General features: G+C 47.1%; 2 protein-coding genes and 1 pseudogene across 2 annotated transcripts in view; 2 read left to right on the top strand and 1 right to left on the bottom strand.

Annotated features, from left to right (window-relative positions):
- Positions 1 to 479: 479 nt before the first annotated feature.
- SDF2 (stromal cell derived factor 2) lies at positions 480 to 14368 on the bottom strand. Its single transcript, XM_019026484.3, has 4 exons — positions 14220 to 14368; positions 13900 to 14113; positions 7146 to 7342; positions 480 to 1161 (listed from the first exon to the last, which is right to left on the bottom strand). The coding sequence occupies exons 2-4, from the start codon at positions 14048 to 14050 to the stop codon at positions 874 to 876; spliced, it is 636 nt and encodes a 211-aa protein (XP_018882029.1). The 5' UTR covers positions 14051 to 14113; positions 14220 to 14368; the 3' UTR covers positions 480 to 873.
- LOC109026733 (small ribosomal subunit protein eS12-like) lies at positions 7381 to 9994 on the top strand (annotated as a pseudogene).
- SUPT6H (SPT6 homolog, histone chaperone and transcription elongation factor) overlaps positions 14350 to 18842 on the top strand; it is a 40127-nt gene continuing 35634 nt past the window's right edge. Inside the window, exon 1 of the mRNA XM_004042004.5 lies at positions 14350 to 14516. The gene's annotated coding sequence lies outside the window, so the exon portion shown is untranslated. The remainder of the gene's footprint in view (positions 14517 to 18842) is intronic.

Genomic DNA, 18842 nt, shown 5'->3' with positions numbered 1-18842 from the left:
TGGGAGGCTAAGGCAGGAGAATGGTGTGAACCCAGGAGGTGGAACTTGCAGTGAGCCGAGATCACGCCACTGCACTCCAGCCTGGGCAACAGACCGAGACTCTGTCTAAAAATAAATAAATAAATAAAAAGATCTATAATATGGTACCTAGTATTTAGCAGTGAATAAATACTGGTTCTTTCTTTCTACCCCTACCCCTTTTTCTCATCTGCAGTAACAGATACAAAGCAAACATTTCACTGGCTATTTATTATGCTGTATACTCTGAGAGTTTTTAGCTATAATTAGTCAAAGATCTATTAAAGATGAGATGCCTGGAGAGAAGTCAAAGTAGAGGGAGAAAAGGTTTGTATGCAAGTAAAGCTCTTAAAAGGGCCCACATTGGAGCTTCATAGCGTCTCCAAAGAGTCTTAGGACTCAAAGGATTAAGCAGCTAATGAAATAGCACACCTAATAAATAACAACACAGTGACTCATAATAAAATTATTGTTTTTATCATTTTGGAGAGAGAAAATAGGGGGAAAATCACATACATTAACAGTCCATGATGCCAAGCTCCTGAAGAGTAAAAGTTTCCCAGCTAAGAGGGATGTTCCCCTCAGTTTGTTTTATCAGTACGAATAAAAAGTATCTGCCCCTTTACCAGCAAGTCCTCTACTCAGAAAGAACTGACCCACGCAAGTCTGGGAGAGTGACTAGTTCAAATGTGCAGGGCTGAAGCTTCCAAACACAGCCACTATTTTCTGTTGTCTATCTTCATCTCAATGGTGACATGGCCACTGCCCAAGGAACTTGTGGCAGGGATCCCAAGGTGAGGCAGCAACAGACGTCTGTGAACATTGTGCGTTAACAGTGGCTCAGAGCCTCTAGATTCACAGCTCTGCATGGTGGGCTTCTGCCTTCAACAACTCACTGGGCTTCATGAAGATGCCTTCCATGGCTTTCCAGTAGTTGTTCTGACTTGGCTGGGCCATGCCATGCACCTCTTTTTGCCCACTGATAGGTCGACCATATTGTTCTCCTGTGACAGACAGCAGTACCTCAGTGGAAGAGTGTTTGAACCGCACCTCACCATCCCTCACCCAGTAGGGTCCATTACAGAGCACTGTCCAGTCATCCAGATAATCACCTTCACCTTCCTCACCAAAAGCACTCACTTCCTAGAAAATACAGAAGGTAGTAACATTAGCATGGCTGACAAGGGCTTGAAAAGGGGTGGGAGGCAATGGGAAGAAAAAGAAGGCCACCTTGAAGTAAAAAATCAGAGGGGCCAGGCTTATGCCTGTAATCCTAGCACTTTGGGAAGCTGAGCAGGGCAGATCACTGGAGCCCAGGAGTTTGAGACCAGCCTGGGCAACATGGTGAAACCCTATCCCTAAAAAAAATACAAAAGAAATTAGCTGAGGTCAGGAGTTCAAGACCAGCCTGACCGACATGGAGAAACCCTGTCTCTACTAAAAATACAAAATTATCTGGGTGTGGTGGCACATGCCTGTAATCCCAGCTACTCGGGAGGCTGAGGCAGGAGAATCGCTTGAACCCGGGAGGCGGAGGTTGCGGTGAGCTGAGATCACAACATTGCACTCCAGCCTGGGCAACAAGAACAAAACTCTGTCTCAAAAAAAAGAAGAAAAAAAAAAAAGAAATTAGCTGGGCATGGTGGCACATGCCTATGGCACCCAGCTACTACAGCTATCACCTGAGTCCAGGGGATCAAGGCTGCAATGAGCTGTGATCATACCACTGCACTCCAGCTTGGATTACAGAGCAAGACCCCATCTCAAAAAAAAAAAAAAAAATTCAGCTGCTTTCCAGTGTTGTTATTTTATTTATTTATTTATTTATTTTGAGACAGAGTATCGCTCTTGTTGCCCAGGCTGGAGTGCAATGGCGCAACCTCGGCTCACCACAACCTCCGCCTCCCAGGTTCAAGTGATTTTCCTGCCTCAGCCTCCCTAGTAGCTGGGATTACAGGCATGTGCCACCATGCCCGGCTAATTTTGTATTTTTAGTAGAGACAGGGTTTCTCCATGTTGGTCAGGCTGGTTTCGAATTCCCAGCCTCAGGTGATCCTCCCGCCTCAGCCTCCCAAAGTGCTGGGATTACAGGCATGAGCCACCGCGCCCGGCCACTCCAGTGTTGTTTAAAATAAACCATGAACCATGGAAAAAGACGAAAGACATAAAGGACGTAGGAGGAAAAAAATTCGTTGCTATAAGATTATGGTCCATGGTTCTTATCTGAGTCATGGCATCAAAAAGAAAGGAAAAAAAAAAGATTATGGTCCAAACACTTATTTTGCAATTAATACTATAGTTGCCTTATATTTTCTATTACAGTGTTAAAACAGAATTTCTTTTTTTTTTTTTAAGAGTTGGGATCGTGGCCAGGTACAGTAGCTCATGCCTGTAATCCCAGTAATTTGGGAGGGCGAGGCGGGCAGATCGCCTGAGGTCAGGAGTTCAAGACCAGCCTGGCCAACATGGTAAAACCCCATCTCTACTAAAAATACAAAAATTAGCCAGGTGTGGTGGCAGGCGCCTGTAATCCCAGCTATTCGGGAGGCTGAAGCAGGAGAATCGCTTGAACCTGGGAGGCGGAGGTTGCCGTGAGCCGAAGGTTGCAGTGAGCCGAGATTGCACCACTGGACTCCAGCCTGGATGACAAGAGTCAGACTTTGTCTCAAAAAAAAAAAAAAAACAGTTAGGATCTTGCTCTGTTGCCCAGGCTGGAGTGCAGTGCTTCAAGTGGTCTTATGGCCTCACCTCCTGAGTAGCTAAGACAACAGACATATACCACCACACCCAGGTAATTAAAAGTTTTTTGTAGGCAACTGTGTTGCCTTGGCTGGCCTCAAACTCCTGGACTTAAATGATTCTCCCCACTTGGTCTTTCAGGGTGCTGGGATTACAGGTGTGAGCCACCGTGCTGGCTTTAAAATACTTTACTTTTTTGAGACAGCATCTCGCTCTGTCGCCCAGGCTGGAGTGCAATGGCACAATCTCGGCTCTCTGCAACCTCCACCTCTTGGGTTCTCATGCCTCAGCCTCCAGAATAGCTGGGATTACAGGCATGTGCTACCACACCCAGCTAATTTTGGTATTTTTTAATAGAGATGGGGGTTTCACCATGTTGACCAGGCTGGTCTCAAACTCCCAGCCTCAAGTGATCCACCTACCTCAGCGTAGTAAAGTGCTGGGAGTACAGGCATGAGCCACCACATTCTGCCCTTAAAATACTTTATATCTCTTGTTATTTGACTTTAAATATTACTGCTTCATTCTCTTAACTAGATTTTAAATGACCTGATGACAAGTTCAAAAGGGAATGGACTCTGGGAGTCAGGCTGACCTTGAATCTCAACTTGATCCCTTCTTCTGTAAATCTTTTGAGCCTTTGTTTTCTCCTCTATAAAATGATCACAATATCACCTTACAGAGCAACTGTGAGAATTAAATGAGATAGCAAATATTAACTGAGCAAAACATAGCAAGTTTTCTACATTCTTTTCTTTCTTTCTTTCTAATAAGGCAGTGAGAGAGAAAGCAAGTTCTCTATATTCTATTCCTCATCTAAATCCCATCTTCCTTAAGGCCAAATATTCAGTTTCTATACGATGGCAATTAAAAAATTACTGATTATTTCAGAAGTGTGTGTGTGTGTGTGTACACTCTACTTGATAAAATTGTTTCCCAGGAGGGTACCAGTATGTAATTCTGACACTGCTATATTTGTATACTGGAACTGAACTGAAGTTCAATACATGGATGGCAGACGGTAGGAACAAGGTATCTTACTGTTGGAGTGGGAATTTACAAATTAGCACAGGGAGGAGGCTAGGACGATCTATGTGGTAATGGATTACAGCTACAGACATCAATAAGAACACTAGCCAGGCACAGTGGGGCATGCCTGTATCCCCAGCTACTTGGAAGGCTGAGGCAAGAGGACTGCTTGAGCCAAGGAGTTCGAGGCTCTAGTGCACTATCATCACACCTGTGAGTAGCCACTGCACTCCAGCCTGGATAACACAGCAAGAACCCATCTTAAAAAAAAAAGAAAAAGAAAGCTCATTTAACTTAATATATATAGATACAGATGGCTATGCAAATAAAAATTTATAGATACGTATATATACATGAGTAAGCACACACAGGTAACAATTCTTTATTTTTTTAATTTTTTTTTTGAGACAGAGTCTCGCCCTGTCACCCAGGCTGGAGTGCAATGGTGCAATCTCGGGTCACTGCAACCTCCGCCTCCTAGGTTAAAACGATTCTCCTACCTCAGCCTCCCAAGTAGCTGGGATTACAGGCTCCCGCCACCATGCCCAGCTAATTTTTGTACTTTAGTAGATACGGGGTTTCACCATGTTAGCCAGGCTGGTCTCGAACTCCTGACCTCGTGATCCACCCGCCTCTGCCTCGCAAAGTGCTGGGATTATAGGTGTGAGCCACTGCGCCTGGCCTACAGTTATTTATTCTGTCAAGTGAGAGGGCCTAAAAGAAACACTCCAGTAGCAACAAGCTTACATAAGGCCTAGAACTTGGTTTTAATACCATTCTCCAATAAAAGGAAGCAGAGCTCCTTGGAGAAATAGCTGATTCTAGTACTGGAGCAAGAAATAAACAAGATGAGCCTGGAGCATCTTTGCCAGAAAGGAAAGAAGTGCTTTAAAGTGCAGGCACATATACACAAAAACACAATGGGATACTGCCAATGGACACAAAGCCAGCTGAAAGAATTCCCAATGGCCGAAGTTGGAACAATTTGAGCAACAAAATATAGTAGCATTAGATTATAACGAAGTATAAACTATCCATAAGTTTATACTAATGTAAATAACTGAATAAATAAATAAATTGGGGAAAAGAGACAAATCCCCAATATGGAAAAATCCCAAATAAAATATGTAGAGATTCCACCCTAATATAGACAGAGTATAACTCTCCAGTCTGTAAGAGTGAAATGCACATAGTGACTTCCTTCCAAAAAGTGCATGGAAAGGGGGAAAATGGAAAGAATAACTTTACAGGAGAAACCTAACGAACAAACACTACTTCAGCCAGGTAATCAAGGTCCACATCAACAGTCATAAATCATAAAGATAGTATGTACCCCTGATATGATGGGATACAAATGGCACTTTACCTCTGTGATCTTCCTCCCAAACCCTTTATAAGTCCAGTCTAATCACAAGAAAAACAAATTCCAACAGAGGGGCAATCTACAATACACCTGACCAGCACTCCTCAAAGCTGTCAAGGTCATCAAAAACTAGGGAAGCCTGAAAAACTGTCACAGCCAAGAACAGCCTAATGAGACATGGCAAGTATATGTAATGTGGTATTTTGGAATGGAAAAAGAACATTAGGTAAAAACTAAGGGACCGGGCACGGAGGCCTCACGCCTGTAATCCCAGCAGTTTGGGAGGCCAAGGTGGGTGGATCACGAGGTCAGGAGCTCGAGACCAACCTGGACAACATGGTGAAACCCCGTCTCTACTGAAAATACAAAAATCAGCCGGGCGTGGTGGCAGGCGCCTGTAATCCCAGCTACTCAGGAGGCTGTGGCAAGAGAATAGCTTGAACCTGGGAGGCGGAGGTTGCAGTGAGCTGAGATCGCGCCATTGCACTCCAGCCTGGGACAGAGCGAGACTCTGTCTCAAAAAACAAAACAAAACAAAACAAAACAAGGGAATCAGAAAAAAACTATGGTCTTTAGTTAATAAAACTGTATCAGTATTGCTTCATTAAATATAGCAAATTTACCCTTCGAAGGTAAGATGTTAATAGGGAAAACTGCATACAGGGGCTGGGGACAGGGAAGGAGTCATTAAGGTGTCCACATTCCCTGACAACTCAAGGCTTAAAACAGTGGCACAAGGCTGGGTGCAGTGGCTTATGCTTGTAATCCCAGCACTTTGGGAGGCTGAGGCAGGCAGATAGCTTGAGCTCAGGAGTTTGAGACCAGCCTAGGCAACATGGCAAAACCCCGTATCTACCAAAAAAAATACAAAAATTAGTCAGGCATGGTGGCGTGAGCCTGTAGTGAGGGCTGAGGTGGGAGAATTGCTGAGCCCAGGAGGCTGAGGCTGCAGTGAGCAAGATCACACTACAACCTGGGTGACAGAGCAAGACCCTGTTTAAAAACAAAAAACAGTGACACAAAAGCAAATCTATTTTCCTAATGTAACTAGTTAGCATCATTAAAAAAAGAAAAAAAAACACTGCAAGTTGGAAAACATTGGGTTTCTTTATTGCAGAATATGAGAACTCATGATATGCTAATGTATACCCAGTCTGTCTGTCCTTCCCATTTCTTGATTTGGTTTAGTTGTTGTCTCCACTTTGACCAGAAACAACTTTCTTCACACTTATAAAACAAAGCCGGCTGGGCGCAGTGGCTCATGCCTGTAATCCCAACACTTCCAGGAGGCAGAGGCGGGTGGATCACCTGAGGTCAGGAGTTCGAGACCAGCCTGACCAATATGGTGAAAACCCATCTCTACTAAAAATACAAAAATCAGGCCAGGCGCGGTGACTTGCACTTGTAATCCCAGCACTTTGGGAGGCCGAAGTGGGCAGATCACGAGGTCAGGAGTTCGAGACCAGCCTGGCCAACATAGTGAAACCCCATCTCTACTAAAAATACAAAAAAAAAATTAGCCAGGTGTGGTGGCACACACCTGTAGTCCCAGCCACTCGGGAGGCTGAGGTGGGAGAACCGCTTGAACCCAGGAGGCAGAGGTTGCAGTGAGCTGAGACCATGCCATTGCACTCCAGCCTGGGTGACAGAGTGAGACTCCATCTCAAAAAAATAAAAATAAAAACAAAAATTAGCCGGGCATGGTGGCATGCGCCTGTAATCCCAGCTACTTGGGAGACTGAGGCAGGAGACTTGCTTGAACCCAGAGGCGGAGGTTGCAGTGAGCCAAGATCATGCCACTGCACTGCAGCCTGGGTGACAGAGTGAGACTTCGTCTCAAAAACAATAAAAACCCACACAAAAATAGAGCCATTTCCCCAGGTCTGCACAAAAGAGAACATCTACACCTAGAAAAGAAACATTTAAGAACCAAGAGATCAAACAAGCACCCACTGAGTAATGCAGAGCAGCAACGATCCACCGAAAGCCACCTCACCTGGTTTCCAGAAAGAGGTGAAGTGAAGTGGTGACTATGGAGGTTTCGGCCAGTGTTGACATGTGTCAGCCGGATGGGCTGGCCACACTTGATGGGGGTTCCCCTCTCACACACTGTGGCAGTCTTCCCCCGTATCCTCCAGTAACTGTTGCTGTCATCCACAGAGGTTACACCTGTCACTGACTGCTGCCCACTACCTGCAGTTAAGAAAAGAAAGGCAACTCTCTTTCTCTGCCATGGACAACATGCTCAGAGACAGAAGCTTGAGTGCGCTCAAGATTCACCTTCACCTGTAACCCACCACCATGACCAAGGAAGACATGCTGCTGGAGGTGTAATGGATATTAATACTGCTCTACAAGAGACTGAAGACCGCCCTCAGCCATGATGGCCTAGCAGGTGGAACCTGCAAAGCTGCCAAAGCCTTAGACAAGGACCAAGCCCATCTTTGTGTGCTTGCATCCAAATGTGAAGAGCCTATGTATGTCAAGCTAGGGGTGGCCCTTTGTGCCGAACACCAAATCAACCCAATTAAGGTTGATGACCTAAGAAACCAGAGACATGGCTAAGCCTTTGTAAAACTGATAGACATGGAAAACTTTGTAAAGTGGTTGGTTGCAGTTGTGTCACAGTGAAGGGCTACGGCAAAGAATTTTAGGCCAAGGATGTGACTGTGTACTTCAAATGCAAGAAATTAACAAATAAATTTGGTACCCATTCCTCAAAAAAAAAAAAAACGGCAAGTGAGCTCAGCCTCACCCTTCTTGCCTATGGCCAATATTGTGCCCTGTGTCATAAAACAGGTAAGAAGGGGTGGGGAGAAAAATGCTATGCTTGGCAATATTTTTTCTTCTACAACATTAAAATATTTATAAAAAATACAAAACGTACTGGGCGTGGTGGCTCACGCTTGTAATCCCAGCACTTTGGGAGTGAAACTTGACCTCACAAAGTGCTGGGATTGACGGTGAGCCACTGTGCCCAGCCTTTTTCTTCTTTTAAATAAAAAAAAATTTTTCTAGGCTGGGTGTGGTGGCTCACACCTGTAATCCTAGCACTTTTTGGGAGGCTGAGGCAGTTGGATTGCTTGAGCCCAGGAATTCAAGACCAGCCTGGGCAACATGGCAAAAACCCATCTTTACTAAAAATACAAAAATTAGCTGGGTGTGGTGGTGGGTGCCTGTAATCCCAGCTATCTGGGAGGCTGAGGTGGGAGAATCGCTTGAACCCGGGAGGTGGAGGTTGCAATGAGCCGAGATCGCGCCACTGCCCTCCAGCCTGGATGACAGAGCCAGACTCCGTCTCAAAAAAATAAATAAATAAACTGTGTCCACATAATACTAGTTATTATATGATAAAGTATACTTAAGGGTATGTCATATCAGAAAATTCTAAGAATTTGCATCAAAGGATATCCAAGGCACAAATCTATGTGAGTTTTTTGAGGCACAGGCAGTGGTAACCTATACACACTAGCCTGGATAGCCCCTAATGTGTCTAATCACATAATTTTAACATGTTTGTAATATTATTTATGTTCATTAACTATTACAATAAAAATTTTTGTATTTCACAATTAAAATGAGACTACTTTATGTTGCCAACTTTAAGCAGCCATTACAGCTCCCAACTCCCATAAGTGGTCAATTATTATAAACGTATTATTTAAGCAGGGCACGGTGGCTCACGCCTGTAATCCCAGCACTTTGGGAGGCTGAGGTGGGCAGAACACAAAGTCAGGAGTTCGAGACCAGCCTGGCCAATATGGTGAAACCCCGTCTCTACTAAAAATATAAAAATTAGCTGGGCGTGGTCGCATGCGCCTGTAATCCCAGCTACTTGGGAGGCTGAGGCAGAAGAATTGCTTGCATCCAGGAGGCAGAGGTTGCAGTGAGCCGAGATCACACCACCGCACTCCAGCCTGGGTGGCAGGGCAAGACTCTGTCTCAAAACAAAAACAAAAACAAAAACAAAATGTATCCTTGGAGGTCTGGCACAGTGGCTCATGCCTGTAATCCAAGCACTTTGGGAAGGTGAGGGGAGGATCCCTTGAGTCCAGGAGTTCGAGACCAGCCTCAGCAACATAGCAAAATGCAGTCTCTAAACGTACATATACATATATATATGTATTTTTTTTTTTGATACAGGATCCCTCTTGTCACTCAGGCTGGAGTGCAGTGGCACGATCACAGCTCGCCACAGCCTTGACCTCCCAGGCTCGGGTGATCCTCCTACCTCAGCCTCCCAAGTAGCTGGGATTTCAGGCGCCTGCCACCACACCTGGCTAATTTTTCTATTTTTTGTAGACATGGGTTTTTGCCATGTTGCCCAGGCTGCTCTCGAATTCCTGGGCTCAAGCAATCCAACTGCCTCAGCCTCCCAAAGTGCTAGGATTACAGATGTGAGCCACCACACCCAGCCTAAAAAAAATTTTTTATAATTTAAAAGAAAAAAAAGAGGCTGGGCACAGTGGCTCACTGTCAATCCCAGCACTTTGGGAGGTCAAGGTGGGCAGATCGCTTGAGCCCAGGAATTCAAGACCAAGCCTAAGCAACTGACAAAACTCCATCTCTACAAAAGATGCAAAAAATTAATCAGGTGTGGTGGGGTGCACTTGTAGTCCCAGCTACTCAGGACGCTGAAATGTGAGGATTGCTTAAGCCCAGGAGGTCAAGGCTGCAATGAGTCATAATTGTGTCACTGCCAGTTACACGGGTAAATGTAGCCAACTATCAGCTCCTTTCATGACTTTATTATATCTTTTTTCAGAAAAGGCAAACCAAGTCTCCCTTCCTACTTCTGGTTACTGCCTTACAGCTCTCTGGGTCCTCACAGCCATGCTTCACTAAACCATGGTCTACATTTTGTCTCCTACATTTTCTGCTTTCTATTCAACCTTTCACTTCCTCCTCCAAATCCTTATACCTTGGGATTATCCAAAGTTCTATGCCTGGCCTTCATCTGTTTCTACCTGTAGTTCTTTTTTTTTTTTTTTAGTATTTATTGTTCATTCTTGGGTGTTTCTCGGAGAGGGGGATGTGGCAGGGTCATAGGACAATAGTGGAGAGAAGGTCAGCAGATAAACATGTGAACAAAGGTCTCTGGTTTTCCTAGGCAGAGGTCCCTGCGGCCTTCCGCAGTGTTTGTGTCCCTGGGTACTTGAGATTAGGGAGTGGTGATGACTCTTAATGAGCATGCTGCCTTCAAGTATCTGTTTAACAAAGCACATCTTGCACCGCCCTTAATCCATTTAACCCTGAGTTGACACAGCACATGTTTCAGAGAGCATGGGGTTGGGGGTAAGGTTATAGATTAACAGCATCCCAAGGCTGAAGAATTTTTCTTAGTACAGAACAAAATGGAGTCTCCAATGTCTACTTCTTTCTACACAGACACAGTAACAATCTGATCTCTCTTTCTTTTCCCCACATTTCCCCCTTTTCTTTTCGACAAAACTGCCGTCGTCATCATGGCCCATTCTTGATGGTCACTGTCTGTTCGGAGCTGTTGGGTACACCTGCAGAAAGGCTGTCACTTCACACTTGGAAGACTGCACAGCGGCCAGGCAGAGGAGCTCCTCACTTAACAGACTGGGTGGCTGGGCAGAGGCACTCCTCACATCCCAGATGATGGGAGGCCGGGCAGAGGTGCTCCTCCCCTCCCAGACAGGGCGGCCGGGCAGAGGCGCTCCTCCCCTCCCAGACAGGGCGGCCAGGCAGAGGCGCTCCTCACTTCCTAGATGGGACAGCCGGGCAGAGGTGCTCCTCACCTCCCAGACGAAGGGTGGCCGGGCAGAGGCGCTCCTCACATCCCAGACGATGGGCGGCCGGGCAGAGGCGCTCCTCACTTCCTAGACGGGGCAGCCAGGCAGAGGCGCTCCTCATTTCCCAGACGGGGTGGCGGCCGGGCAGAGGCGCTCCTCACATCCCAGATGGGGTGGCGGCTGGGCAGAGGCGCTCCCCACTTCCCAGATGGGGCGGCTGGGCAGAGGCACTCCTCACTTCCCAGACAGGGTGGCCGGGCAGAAGCGCTCCTCACTTCCCAGATGGGACGGCCGGGTAGAGGCGCTCCTCACTTCCCAGACAGGGTGGCGGCCAGGCAGAGGCGCTCCTCACATCCCAGACGGGGTGGCGGCCAGGCAGAGGCACTCCCCACTTCCCAGACGGGGCGGCCGGGCAGAGGCGCTCCCCACTTCCCAGATAGGGCGGCCGGGCAGAGGCGCTCCCCACTTCCCAGATGGGGCGGCCGGGCAGAGGTGCTCCACACTTCCCAGATGGGGCGGCTGGGCAGAGGCGCTCCCCACTTCCCAGATGGGGTGGCGGCCAGGCAGAGGTGCTCCTCACATCCCAGACGGGGCGGCCAGGTGCTCCCCACTTCCCAGATGGGGTGGCAGCCGGGCAGAGGCGCTCCTCACATCCCAGATGGGGCGGCTGGGCAGAGGCGCTCCTCACCTCCCAGACAATGGGCGGCCCACTTCCCAGATGGGGTGGCAGCCGGGCAAAGGCGCTCTTCACATCCCAGATGGGGTGGCCAGGCAGACATGCTCCTCACTTCCCAGACGGGGCGGCCGGGCAGAGGCGCTCCTCACTTCCTAGACAGGGCGGCCAGGCAGAGACGCTCCTCACATCCCAGACGGGGTGATGGCCGGGCAGAGGCGCTCCTCACTTCCCAGACGGGGTGGCAGCCGGGCAGAGGCGCTCCTCACATCCCAGACGATGGGCGGCCAGGCAGAGACGCTCCTCACTTCCTAGACAGGGTGGCAGCCGGGCAGAGGCGCTCCTCACTTCCCAGATGGGGCGACCGGGCAGAGGGGCTCCTCACATCCCAGACGATGGGCGGCCAGGCAGAGACACTCCTCACTTCCTAGACGGGGTGGCGGCCGGGCAGAGGCTGTAATCTTAGCACTTTGGGAGGCCAAGGCAGGCGGCTGGGAGGTGGAGGTTGTAGCGAGCTGAGATCACGCCACTGCACTCCAACCTGGGCAACACTGAGCACTGAGTGAGCAAGACTCCATCTGCAATCCCAGCACCTCGGGAGGCCGAGGCGGGCAGATCACTCGAGATCAGGAGCTGGAGACCAGCCCGGCCAACATGGCGAAACCCCGTCTCCACCAAAAATACGAAAACCAGTCAGGCGTGGCGGCGCATGCCTGCGATCCCAGGCACTCGGCAGGCCGGGGCAGGAGAATCACGGAGCCCCAGGCAGGGAGGTTGCAGCGAGCCGAGATCACGGCAGTACAGTCCAGCCTCGGCAACAGAGGGAGACCGTGGAAAGAGAGAAGAGAGAAGAGAGGGAGAGGGAGAGGGCTACCTGTAGTTCTTAAACAATTGTTGAGGGTCAGGACAAAAGCATTTGTATTTTTAACAAGTTTCTCAAGTTATTCAAATTGATCCCAGATAGAGAATCACAGTTCATTCTGGGCAATTTCATCTACGACCCTGACATCTTCAACCACAGTCTGTACAGGATGTTATATTTAATGTTGTATCTCAGGCTCAGCACAGATCCCTTTTCTGAGCTCTGGACTGAACCTGGTTTCCAAATCTGGCTGTCCATCAGAACCACCTGAAGAGCTTTTTAAACCTACAGATTGCTACTGCCAAGCCTCTGTCCACCTCCACTCTAATTCAGTAGATCCAAAGTAGGAAACCAAAACAAAGTAAAAAATAAGCCTGACAACATGGTAGGTGTTCACTGAATGGGTGCTAGAATTATTAAGACATCGCAGTGATGATAATTCATGTCCTTGCCTAGTCTGACTGATCAGATGGGTTTTGGGAATCATGAACCAGACTAGCCCACCTGACAGAACTCTTTCCTCCCTCAGCAAACGGCATCATCAGTCATTCAAGACAGAAATCTACCAGCTATCTTAGATGCCTCTCACATCTCACTAGCTGACCTTCATTCTTTTTTTTTTTAACTTTATCTTTTTTTTTCAGGCAGATAAGACTTTCTTTTTTTAGTCTGTTTTTATTATATTGTAATTTTCTTGACTGATTATCACCACCAAATCTCCTGTATGTAGTACAATTCTAGCCATGTAGTAGGAACTCATTAAGACCTATGCTGAATGAATCCACAAATAATTTATTACTAAACATTTTAATTTCAAACGCTTAAAAAAAAAAAAGCAGTTTTCTCTGCAATTCCTGTCACTGCTCCAAGTTTCTTACAAGAAGGAGGTTAAGGTTTGGGTAGAAGGGGGCCAAAGATAGAAACTGAGGAGCAAGTGTAAGATGCAGAAGAGCTGGAAGACAAAGGGTTGTAGTCAACGAGTGAGCTCTTGGAGTTTAAAGTTTCAGAGACAGTACTTACTGTAACTTTAAAATTTCAGACACAGCACTTACTGTAATTTTCTTGTCTCTAAAGCAGGCTTCGAACCTGGATAGATTTGGATAGAACCCCGACTTTGTCATTTGCTAACTGCAAGGCTTTGAATAAACGATTTAATTTCTCTGCGTCTGTTTCCTCATATGTGAAATGAGGATAACAATACTGTCACCTTACAAGAATGTTAATAATCGGAAAAAGGACATAGGTAACGTGCCTGGCCTGTAGCTCACCAAATATTAGGTGGTGTTGCGATTAAGATGCCTTAGAACAATTCAGTTCTCCGACTCTTTAGACCTGAGGAACCTTCCCAGGGAACCCCTAACTTTCCCAGACCACACTGTCAGATATTCTACAGGCCTCGCCCCTCCAGAGCCTCCGAGGCCTCCCTAGCCCACCCGAGCCCGGTCCCCAGCATTACCTGACCCATAGCGCACGTCGTGTGAGTGCAGTCGGACGTTGTGGCGCGTATTGAGTAGCTTCACCACGGAGCCGCAAGTAACGACACCCAGGCTGGACGCTCCCACAGCGCTCCACAAACCCCCCAACAACAGCAGAGGTACTACAGCCATCCTAGCTGTATCGCGGAGCCCCAAATCTTCGAAGAAAACTCGGCTCCTCCCCGGAACCGGAAGCTAATGGCGAAACCACGGAGAGAAAGAAGTGAAGAAGCCCGAGTCTGATCTTTATGGTTTATTTGACTAGAGCGGCCTGAGAAACCGGCTGAGCCTGGTTACTTACGATACTCTCGCTCTGTTCCAGGGGCTCAGTGACAGCTGCCTTCCTGAGCCGCTTCGGTTACCTTTCGCACCCACGGGACGAAAGCTCCCGAGAGCGGGAGAGAGAACAAGAAATGGCCCGCCCACTCCCGGTGACAGGGAGCCGGAAATGACGTAGCACGTTGACGCAGCAGCAGCGGCGGTGGCGGCGGAGGGGCCGTGCGGTGGGTCCGTACTATCTTTTCCCAGTCTCGGTCCGACGACTCCATTTTCCTCGGTGGGGGCTTAGCGCACTGGAGGAGCGGCGGGCTTCAGACAGGTAAAGTTCCGACTGGAGAGCGTGTTTCTCGCAGGAGTCAGGTGGGGAACCGGGCTCCTAGGGCCTGGTCACGTAAGGGAAGAGGCAGTGGGGAGCCGTATGCGGGAAGAAGGGGGAGCCTGGCCTTCCCTGCTCTATGGGGGGAAGGAGGAGGAAAGCGCTGTAGTTGCTCAGAGTCTGAAAGCTTTTCCCAGCCCAGTGACACCCGGAACCCGTGAATCGGGTGGCACGTTGAATCAACAGGCTTCCTGGCATCCCGTCCTTCTCTCCGCAGGTTTTTAAAACTGGGCCACGCAAAAGGATTGGGGATGGAAGGGACCTGGGGCTTCTGAGCCAGGATCAGGTGATCGAGTTGTTTGTTCTGGGGATATGAATCCTGTGGAGCTTTCAGCAGCTCGGCCATCAGGCTAGAGGGCGATGCCAAATTCCAGCTCTTTACATATTGCTGAATAATACAAATAGAACTTTTTGTAGATGGTGGCATCCTTCATCCGTTTCTAAAGATCGAAGGTCTTGTAGAAGTCCTAAAGCCCGTCCATTCTCTATAGATTCATTTCCTCAAACGTTTGCCAGAGGCCTATCATGAACATCAAAATTAGTTATTAAGTCAAAACTCCATCTTCTAGTTTCTACCTTTCTCCTCAGGCACTCCTTTGAAGCAGCTGGAGAAGTTAATTTTCCTGGGTTGTTGCAAGAACTGATACTTATTTCAGAGGGCTAAGATCTCTGAAAATACTTCCGTGGAAATTCACTGTAATATCAAAAGTAACAAGGGTGTATGAAGCTACATCATTAATGAGCGTTAGGGAGTGTAAACAATATTGAATTTGATTAATTTCTTCGGAAAAATGTCTGGTTCCACTGTTTATCTGGAAGTTACCAGTTTGTAAGTCTTCAGTGTTTTGATTACAGAAACATAACTGCTCTTCCATCAGCTGTGAATTTAGAGCCCTTTTTTACGAGTAATGTCCCTTTCACCAGTACAAGTACATTTTTATTCACTTGGCTTGTGTGGCTGCTAGATTGGATTAGCATAGCCTTGCAACTCTAAGAGGTTTTAACTTCATCAGGAGATTAATTACATCAGAAAGTGGTACCGTCTGGAGAGGCTTAGTCAAATTTTACAGTTCTTCCTCTGAAAGCCTACCTAGTGTGGTGGAAACATGATCTTTGTAGGCAAATACGTTTGCCCTGCTTCTATATTCTTGACCTTAATAAATGGCACTACCATCAGTCCTGCCTGTAATCCTTGTCTTCCTTCCTGTCCACTATTTCCCAATAAAATCAGTCACCAAATCCTGTCTCTCCCTGAAACTGTTCCCATCAGCATACAAATTATGTTCTGGTATCCTTCACATCCCTCTCCAACTACCATGCCAATTTTTTAAATTTCCATTCATAGATTTCTACCTGTACCAACTCAGCTTTCTCACCTTTTATTCACTCTTCATTTTATACCAATCTGGCTTCTCTTCTGCCCACTCCATTTTTTTTTTTTTTTTTTTTTTTTTTTTTTGTGGAGACAGGGTCTTGCTCTATTGCCCAGGTTGGAGTGCAGTGGCCCCATCATAGCTCACTGCCACCTGGAACTCCTGAGCTCAAGCAGTCCTCCTGAGGCAGCTTCTAGTAATCAAGTGCCACCACATCTACTTTGCCCACTCCATTGAAGTTGCTCTTATCAAGGTCACCAGTGACTTCTATGTTGCCAAATCCAATGGATACTTTGTTCTCATCTTCCTCTGTCTCTGCAATATTCAACATAGTTACTTCTGCCTCCAAACTTTCATCTTGGCTTTATTGACATTTCACTCTTGGATTTTCTCCATTTCTCCGGCTGTTCCTTCTGAGTCTCATTTGCTAGCCACTTTTGCTCTCTATCTAATGTCTAAATGCTGGGGCTGGTCGCAGTGGCTCATGCCTGTAATCCCAGCACTTTGGGAGGTCGAGGTGGGCGGATCACTTGAGGTCAGGAGTTCACGACCAGCCTGGCCAGCATGGTGAAACCCCATCTCTACTAAAAATACAAAAACTAGCCGGGCATGGCGACACGCTTGTAATCCCAGCTACTTGGGAGGCTGAGGCAGGAGAATCACTTGAACCAGGGAGGCAGAGGTGCAGTGAGCAGAGATCGTGCCACTGCACTCCAGCATGGGCAACAGAACAAAACTCCATCTCAAAATATATGTATATCTACATATGTTGGAATTCTCACAGGAATCCTGAGCCTTCTACATGCTTCCCTTTAGGTAACTCAGCCCCATGGCTTTAATTACCACCTGAAAGTTGGCAACTCCAAAGTTTAAATCTCTAGTCCAGCCCTCTCCTCTATGTTGCAGAATCACACGTCAAAAATGCCTGTTTAATTATCTCCATTTGGATATTTCTTAGGCACCCAAAGCTAACATAACCAAAAGAAAGTTTTGGTTTTCTCATCATTGCAAACCTTATCCTCCCGTTTCACTGAGTGGTGCTCCTATCCGCAGGGTTACCAAAGATAGACCTCTGAGAATCATCTTTGTTCTTCTGCTTTTTTACTCCTCTTCCCCAGTCTTTCAGTAAGTCTTGTCACTTCCACTTCCAGAATGTTTTTGTAATCTGTCTTCTATTCTCCATCTTCACTTTTACCACCTTATTCCAAGCCACCACCATCTTTTGCCTGGGCTACCACAACAGTATCTTCAGTTTTCCCTGGTTTCCACTCAGATCTTCCTCCAGTTCATTTTCCATGTAACGGAATTGGATCAGGGCAGATCATGTCATTTCCCTACTTAAAACTCTCCAGTGACTTTCCGTGGCCTTTACGCCCTGCTTGAGCATACCTCTCCCTCATAGACTGCTGCCTTCACCATGCTCTAGTGCCATCAGCCTCAGGACATCACCTATTATATACCATGTTCTTGCCCACTTTCTCTATTGGAACCTCTCCTCCTACTTCTACAGGTCATATCCTACCTATTGACATCTCAGCCTAAGTAAACTCACTTTAGATGAGATGAGAATATGCATTTCCTTCTTCGTTCTTAGAGCAAGGTTTATTTTATTTGTTGCCAATATGTCTCCTGCACCAGAATACGGGCGTCCTAGGGGCATGGACCTAGTCTTGTACGTGCCTGGCGTGTGGTAGGCACTCATTAAATACATATTTATGCCAGGCATGGTGGTTCGCGCCTATAATCCCAACACTTTGGGAGGCTGAGGCAGGCGGATCACCTGAGGTCAGGAGCTTGAGCCCAGGCTGGCCAACATGGTGAAACCCCGTCTCTGTTAAAGATACAAAGAAAAAATTAGCTGGACGTGGTGGTGGGTGCCTGTAATCCCAGCTACTTGGGAGGCTGAGGCAGGAGAATTGCTTGAACCTGGGAGGCAGAGGTTGCAGTGAGCTGAGATCGTGCCACTACACTCCAAGCCTGGGCAATGGAGCGAGACTCTGTCTCAAAAAAATATATGTGTATATGTATATGTATTTGTCCTAGCTACCTGGGAGGCTGAGGTGAGATTATGGCTTGAGCCCAGGAGGTGGAGGCTGCAGTGAGATGTAATCACACCACTGCACTCCAGTCTGGGTGACAGAGCAGGACCCCATCTCAGAAAATAATAAGTTTTTGTTGGATTAGCAAGTAGATTAAGTTCAGTTCTACATTTAAAACCCTGCAATGGCTTCCCAGTGCCTAGATCCTTATGACTTCTCCAACCCTTATGAACCATTCTGCCTCTCCTGGGCCTTCTCTGTACCTGCCACAGTACACGTGTTGTGCTAGAAGCACACGTCTCCGACATCACTCCCCAAACCATCTCCAAAGAAGCCAGCTCCTCTGCTGAACTAATTCCTCCTTACTCTTAAGGTCTTTGTTTAAAGTCACTTCCTCAAAACCAGGTTAGATTGTCTTATTACAGGATCCCATGCTATCCTTATCATCAATTCTCTAAATCAGGGGTCACAAACTAAGGCCTGTGAGCCAAATAAGGTCACCCCCATTCATTTACATGTTATGTATGCTGTGCCACAGTGGCAGATTTGGCCCTATAGAGAAAAGGAAAGGTTTGCCAACCCCTGTGCTAGAGCAGGAACTATGCGCTCCTGAATGTGTGTACCACAAGGTTCAGTAACTGTTAATCTCTCTTTGTGTTGCAGGGGTTCTGAATCTGGTTACATATTTCAGTTGTACTCTTCTTTAGCCCTTACCCTGTTTCTCTAAAGAAATGTGAAAAGAAAAGGAATACTTTTTTTTTTTTTTTTGAGATGGAGTCTCGCTCTGTCACCTTGGCTGGAGTGCAATGGCATGATCTTGGCTCACTGCAAGCTCTGACTCCCACGTTCAAGTGATT

This window comes from Gorilla gorilla, chromosome 4 (assembly GCF_029281585.2).
Source record: "Gorilla gorilla gorilla isolate KB3781 chromosome 4, NHGRI_mGorGor1-v2.1_pri, whole genome shotgun sequence".
Lineage (NCBI taxonomy): Eukaryota > Metazoa > Chordata > Mammalia > Primates > Hominidae > Gorilla > Gorilla gorilla.
The sequence above is the reverse complement of the archived record's forward strand: the minus strand, read 5'-3'. Positions and strand labels throughout refer to the sequence as shown.